The following is a 7,511-nucleotide window of genomic DNA, read 5'->3' on the forward strand; positions in this document are numbered from 1 at the left end:
TTCAGTAACTCAACATTCTATATGGTCACTTCCTCTCCTAGATATATAATGAGAGGAAAGCCAGAGCCAAGTAGATATGCAAAGAACTTCATTCTGTTGGCAATCAGAAAGCAAATATTCATCAGGACCCACGTGCACGGTATTATTAATCAGGAGCCTGTTATTAGGAATGTAAAACCAAAGTGGAAAGCGGGAGTGAGAAGACACACCCAGCACTGAAATTTCTGTCAGCAAATCCTGGTTTTAATTTATTGAGAGCTTATTCTATCCCAGGCACCGTGCTTGAAAGAACAAATCAGACAGGCAAGGATTCTGCCTTTGTGGAGCTCACATTCCAGTGGGTTAATGAACAATCCAGAAGCTGCCAATCAGAGACTGGTGCGCTGCCGCTGGCCCCCGTTAGTGTTTTGTTTTGCCCATACAGGCTGAATTTTTTCTTTTTATAATAAATTGCCAACTGTAGCTTCTCTGAAACAGGCAACTTCTGGATTCCTGGATAATAAGGAGCAGCCACCCCTGCTCCCTATCTAGGACACACGCCCTTTAGAGATTGCTTTAGTCCCTACCATTTCCTGCTGTCTTACACCCATTAGACTGGCCCGAATCAAGCATTTATGTTACCCACTTGACATCCATAAACATTTAAACTGAAACCCCTGAAGCAAACAAATATCAAACAAGATAATTTCAGATAGCATTAAGTAAAACAAAATAAATAAAATAAGCAAATACGATGGATGCGGTTTGACTGGTGGAAAGGGCTACTTCAGATGGGTGGTTAGGGAGGGTCTCTGAAGTGTAACTAAAACGGAGACCTGAATTATGACGAGCATGACAAGTCAGCCAACAGAAAAGAAAAATGCCTGCAAGGCGAGGGAACAGCAGGGTCACAAGTCCACCTTGAGGCTGGAAATAACGTGGCGTGGTGGAATAACAGCAAACTTGGGGTGGTGGGGTGAGTGGTAACAAGATCACAGAGGAAGTAAAGAGCCAGATTCCATAGGACGCTGTGATCCTAGTGAGAATTTTGGATTTTATTCCAAGTGTGATAGGGAGCCTCTGGAGGGTTTTAACTGGAGAACAAGGTGATCTGGTTTACATTTTCTAAAGATCACTCTGCTATGTAGAAAAAAGTGATTTAATGAGGCAAGAGAAGCAGGGAGACCAATGAGGACACTATATTATAGTCCAGTAGGTGACAGTGGCTAGGACCAGGCTTGTAAGAGAAGATGGAGAGAAGCAGTACATTCAGGATATCATACAATCTGGAGTATAACCAAGCATGTTTCGGAGGAGTGGACGGTGGTGGTGGTAGTGGGGCGGAGGGAGTACTGAAAGGCTGTGGCTTGTTCAAACAGTGCGGAAGGGAGGTCCCTGTTTCAGGGAGAGGGAGAACCTGATCTGACTGAATCCACGTTGCCTACACTCAAGTCTTCCTGGATTCCTCATTTCCTTTATCGCCCACACCCTGGCCGTCCTCAAGTCCAAAAATCCAAACTTCTAAATACCCCTTCTTATCCAATCTATCCCTTCAGCTTCAACTTCGTATCTACTGCCTCTGTCCTGGTTCAGTCCTCTCCTGCCTTGACTTCTACAACAACCTTCGACAGCTATAAATAAGCTAACAAGAAGCATTTAATAGGCATGCGTACCTCTCCCCCAGCAGCCATCTTTGATGGCAGAGCACATGTCCCATTTATATCTATGTCCAGTGCTGTGCTGGGCAGAGTAGGCACTCAAATGTTTGTTGAATCGAAAATGGGTCTCCTCCAACAGGATACAACCTCCTGGAAGAGAGGATCTCATTTGCGGATTCTATGATTCAACCACACCACTTATAGCAGAACCACATATGAAAATGTATGATCCCAGAAACTTCACCTTCCCAAGGGATATGTTTCTTTCTAATTTAGTTTCAAACTACAGAGTAGTATGAAACCCCACTTTTACCCAGTAGTTAATAAATGATACTGGATAACAGATAACATATTAATACTCTTTTCCATTTTCCTTCCAAATCTCGGGACTTATACTCTCATATTCTCACATCTTTGTTAAGGAGGTCAAGATGAGATTATTCTCCATTTTCCAAATAAGAAAACTGAGGCACAGAATGGAATTCCTTAAAAACTTTTGGATGAGGTTAGGGGCTTTGCCTGGATCAAGACTAGCCTTTCCCTGACCCACACCACAGTTCTGTAATTGGAAGATATCCCAGTCTCAGCCTCTGCAACACTGCTGAGTAATACTCAGGCGTTCTCTAGGTTTTGCCTCCACAATTACAAACTTCTTTGGATACCAAGGTGTGTTGCCACAAGGTCAAAGACTATGTTCTCTCTCTCTCTCTCTCTCTCTCTCTCCTATTACCACCCTCCTCAGTGCTCAGTGAAAACAGATTGCACTCGTTGGGCTCAGGAAAAAGAGAAGCACCTTGGTCATTAGCCTGGGAGGTCAAGTAAGGCCAGGAGTCACAACCAGAAAGAAGAGAGAGAGATCTAAGTAGGCAAGAACAGTTTCAATGGGAAAAAGGAGGGGGCCACCATTTAAAAAAATCAGGATACTCCTTTCAAAGGTTTGCAGCTATAGAGTACCTGGGAGAAAAGTGGCAGCAGAAGGCCCGATCCTGCCTGCTGCCCCCTCCCAGAGTCATTTCTTCAAGGCGCCCAGGCTCTTCAGGGCCTCCTGGGCCTGGGTCAGCTGCTGTTGCAGCCTCTGGCGGGTGCTCTCATTGGAGGCCCGCTTCAGGAGGCCCTGCATTTCTTCCACCACTGCCCGGTAGCCAGGGGTGTTGTGGAAGAGCCGCACTGCCCGGTCCCCACAGGAGGCCAGAAGCCGGCCAGTGATGTCAAAGGCCAAGTCAGTGATACACTCCCCGTGGACCCGCTCAAAGCACTCCTCCTTCTCACCCCGCCGGCTATTGTAGACATGAATACTGCTGCCACTGGCCAAGGCCAAGACCTGGGCGTCAGGGGAGAGTGCCAGGCGGCACGGCATGCTGCTCGCCTCTTCAAAGCGGCCTGTCCTCAGCAAGTAGGGGTCCTGCTGCTTCTTATATTCCACATCTGTGTCCCACAGTTTCCACGTGCCATCCTTGGAGACAGAGGCCATCCTGCAGCATGAAAAAAATCACAGCTCTAGTCCCAACACACCCTGGAGGGGAGGGCACTAAGACAGCACCAGGGCTTCAGCTAGGAAGCCCTCCACTGCGAAATCTCCTTCCCGCTGAGGGTCAGGCAACCCCCCCTCAGAGCGGGGCTCAGAGCCACTGGTAAAAAGTCAGAGGATTCACTCACCTCCGGGAGTCATTGGAGAAAGCAAAGAAGTGGACAGCGGCAGCGTGGCCCTTCAGTTCAAAGGCTCGGACGACCTCCTGGAACTCGCCTTTTTTCCCAAAGCAAACTTCCCAAACTTTGACATCTGGGGTGAAGCCACACGAGGCCACAAACCTGCCATACAACCCAGGTTGCTTTAAAACTTAATTTTAAGGGCATCTTGTTTCTGCAAACCCACTAAGCCTCTTTCTTGAGGAAGTTCATAATCTTATGCCTAAGTAACACTGTATTTTTAAAGTGCTTTTATACACGTGACCTCATTCACTCACAGCCATGCTATAAGATATGTAGTACCCCCACACCAACCTTTTAAAAACTACAGATGAAGAAACAGAGACTACAGACTTGAATCAGGTGTCCTGATTCCACATGACGCTCCTTTCACTATTTTTAGCTGGCTCACTGCTGTCCCTGGCCCCCAGCCCCAACCTCTGCCCGTTGCAGACGCCCAAGTCCCTTGTCCTTCACCTGCTACAAGGGGATATAGCAGCATGGGTATTGTTCATCTGGTTGGTGTTAATGGTAGACAACACTTGACCTTTCAGATTCCAGATGAGGACAGTTGTGTCACTGGAAGCAGTCATGATGAACTTTCCTGAGGAGTGAGGGGAGTGACATAAGCTGAAGTCAATGCCCTAACCAACCGTCAGTCTCCAAGGAGACACTTATGAAGGCCTCTGCTGCCCAGAGTATCCATGCTCCCCTCCTGGGCCACATGTCACCACAGATAAGGACTTTGCTGCAGACTGTGGCTTTTACCTGCCTTCCCTGGGGACTTGTTATGGCTCCTCGACTCCAGGGGACCAAGAGCCAAAGCCCGTTTATCATGCTGGGGCTGAGCATAACGCTGAGAGAGGCAGCATTAAGTCATTCACCACGTCTAACGGGCCATTGCCTCCTCCCTGGGCAAGCTCCCCCCTCTGAATGCCTCTTACCTGTGTCAGCAATACCAATGTCAATGACGGGTGCCTTGTGCTTTTTAGGAAAGTCCTCTGGGGTGGCTGTGAAGGTGTAGCCCCCATCCTCTCGCTTGGTCATCTTGAAGACACGGAGGGTGTCTCCATTGGCCAGCCAGACAATGAAGGCTCTAAAGACAGACAGCAAACAAGTCCGTCCCTCACTCATTTGGACATGGAGGCCTATGGGTGCCAGGCCCGCACCAGGTACTGAGGAAAATCAAGATCTCCTCTCATGGCCTACAGTCCGGCCTTACAACTTAACCCCTTGTTTCAAAATCTCTTAAAGCTCCTTGGAAGATAGGACTCCCATAGGTTGACTCCTTTAGTTTCTCTCTAGGGCTTAGAAAATCATTACAGCTTCCAAGACTGGCCTGGAAGCCAGGCTTTGGTACTTCCCAAATTGGAACAGACCTTCCCCTCTCTGCTGCCTTGCTGTGTAGCTGCATAACCCTGTAGGCAGCCCCAGGCAGGGCTCAAGGTGTCTAGATGCTCTTTCTGCTACCCCAAGGGAGACCCTGGGTCCCCCTCACTATCCCAAACCAGGAAGGGAAGCCCATAAATCTGGGGCTGGGCTCCTATAGGCAAACTCGAGGCTCCATCTTGCCCCACCTGCAGTCAGGGCTGAAGCGCACCAGGGTGGCATGGTCCAGCTCCACATTGGCTCTCATGCTGCGGTGCTCCCGCTGCAGGAAGTCCTTGGTGCTCCAGATGCGGACAGTGCGATCGTCGGCACAGGTGGCCAGGTACTTGCCATTGCTGCTAAAGTCCATGCAAGATATGTTCCCACTGTGGCTCTAGGGGAAGGGTTGGAGGAAGTGTGAACAGGAACCCCTTGGGCAGATGGGGAACCCCAATGTACAGCTCTAACTCCAGGGCTCTGTTTCCTGGATTAACAGCAAGTTCCTGATAGGACGTGACGAGAAGGGATAGGATGGGGTGTCCAAACTGACTTTGGTCAGAAGCAGAGGGGTCTGTAACATGTACAGAACAACACAAAGGAAAACGTCTGTGGGGACGTGTCTTTGTTGTGTGTGTCGTACACGGTACCCATGTACCTTCAGCGCAGCAGCCAGGAGGCGGTGGGTGAAGTTGTGTTGTTGAGGCTTCTCCTTACGAATTCGCTGCTGCTGTTTCTGCTTCTTGGATCTCAAGGACTTGTCAAGTGGAACTCCATTTGCTTTTTGGCCTGTAAGAAAGGGCCATGTCATCCATCCATTACTCACTCAACAAGCATTTACATCATCTATTATTGGCCAGGCATTGAGAGGAGCAGCAAGAGATGACCAGATATGGCCCTTGTTCTCAACAAGAGTGATGTGGGCAAAAACAGGCTTTGGAATCAGACCTGAGTTTTGGATTGTGAGGAGGTTGCTCACTGTTAGTCCATATAGAACCTCAATATAAATTAGAAAAGGTGCCCTTCTGGGGCTGGCACACTAAGTGGGCACAAAGCACAGCCAGTGGAGTGCAAATCCTTGGCTAGATATCCCTGTATGGGGAATAATGTGCACAACCGAATCTGGTAGCCCCGGCCTTGGGTAAGTTACTCAATTGCTCTGGGCCTTGGTTTCCCTAAGGAGAAGCTGTCAGAATTGGATAACATATACAAAATGACAAGCAGAGTACCCAACACAAGCATTAAAGGCAAAAAGGAGTAAGAGAGAGCTGATGGATGAGAGGCAGTCAACATGTGTTGAGTTACCCTGCACCAGAAATGGTGCCAGGCACTTTTGCATAAAACGGCAGATTTAATTGAGAATCAGGCCAGGCACAAAGTTGGCATGTGTTACATTATTGCCAAGACTCCTCAATTCCTCAGGAAAAAACTCCTGAGGCCCAATACAAAGATGGCCAGCCCCAATGTGCCCACTCCTTACCTCTCCAGCCTTGTCTAACAGGTCTCTCTCCCCTCGCACTAGTCCTACCAAATGCTGTTTGGGGCTCCTTACCTTCGTGCATGCTGCCAGTGCCAGGAATGTTCCTCCTTGGCCGTCTGGCGAACTCTTACACGTCTATCCTTCAAGACCATACATCATGGGTTCCCAGTTCTCAGTGAAGATTTTCTTGACCCCTCCCCCCCCAAAAAAAGCAGGGCTGGTCACTCTCACCCCTCGGTTTCCTGTTTCTAGTACTGACCTCTTCTAGAACACCTATTACACTGTATTTTTCACTTACATTTTTAATTTTTAGATGCTCTTCTCCATTACCCGACAGTGGACTCCCTAAAGTAACAGACCCCAAAGTTTACTGTAGTAGGTACTCAATAAATCCGGTAACTAGTCTGAGTGCTTACAACTGAATGTCCGTCTGTCCCCCACCACCGCGCCAATTTTCATAAAATAACGAACAAGTAGCGCGCTTGGGAGTTTCTCGCAGCAACCTCGGAGAGAAGCTGAGGCTCAGAAGGCAAAGTGGCTTAGCCTCGGCCACCGAGAAAGCGGCAGCGCGGGACCCAGATTCTAACCAGTCCTCCCGAAGGGGCGCGACCAGCCCGGCGAGGCGGCACCTCTTGTTAGGAAGCGAGGCTCATTCCACAAGAGGAGAAACTGAGGCCCAGGGGGAGCCGGCCCACCCGCGGGCCCAGACGGCAAGTCGGACCACGGGGAGGCCGGGAGCGAGGTCCCCTTGGGTCGCCCCTACCCGCCCCGACCCCACTAACCCGCGGACCGGATCTCCTCCTCCGCGCGCCGCCACCCCCGCGCTACCGCCGCCGTCGCCATCAGGGCCAGCAGCCCGAGCAACAGCGACAACCCCATCAGCTCCGGCATCTGCGGCAGTTCCATGTTGACCCAGCTGCTGCCACCTCAGCCTCCGGCTACGCGGGAGCCTGCACGTCTCCGCGGGGCCGCGCACGCACGCAGAACGGGGCCTGGCTGTTAAAGTATCTCGCGGGGCGGGCCTGACCGTTGAAGCGTTCAGAGGGGCGGATCCTGGCTGTTGGACAGTCTCGTGGGGCGGAACCTGGCTGTTGGCGAGTCCTGAGGGGCGGGGCTCGGCGGTTGGAGAGTCCTGAGGGGCGGGGCTCGGCGGTTGGAGAGGCCTGAGGGGCGGGGCTCGGCGGTTGGAGAGTCCTGAGGGGCGGGGCCCGGACCTTAGCCCACCCCAGGGACGGGGCTTGGTTATTAGGGAGGCCTGGTCGTTGAGGCTGTTGTGGCGGCTGAAGGGGAAAGACATGCAGGCCCTGTCTAGGCTTCCGCTTAATTTACTGATAATCGTTTAT

The 7,511-nt window shown here is 50.7% G+C and overlaps 1 protein-coding gene across 1 annotated transcript; it reads right to left on the reverse strand.

Moving 5' to 3' along the window:
* Positions 1-221: 221 nt before the first annotated feature.
* TBL2 (transducin beta like 2) lies at positions 222-7,163 on the reverse strand. The gene is made up of 7 exons (XM_019755012.2): positions 6,951-7,163; positions 5,347-5,477; positions 4,901-5,085; positions 4,268-4,419; positions 3,801-3,927; positions 3,294-3,446; positions 222-3,109 (listed from the first exon to the last, which is right to left on the reverse strand). The coding sequence occupies exons 1-7, from the start codon at positions 7,072-7,074 to the stop codon at positions 2,647-2,649; spliced, it is 1,335 nt and encodes a 444-aa protein (XP_019610571.1). The 5' UTR covers positions 7,075-7,163; the 3' UTR covers positions 222-2,646.
* Between the last annotated feature and the right edge of the window lie 348 nt (positions 7,164-7,511).

This window comes from Rhinolophus sinicus, linkage group LG03, assembly GCF_036562045.2.
Source record: "Rhinolophus sinicus isolate RSC01 linkage group LG03, ASM3656204v1, whole genome shotgun sequence".
Taxonomy (NCBI): Eukaryota; Metazoa; Chordata; class Mammalia; order Chiroptera; family Rhinolophidae; genus Rhinolophus; species Rhinolophus sinicus.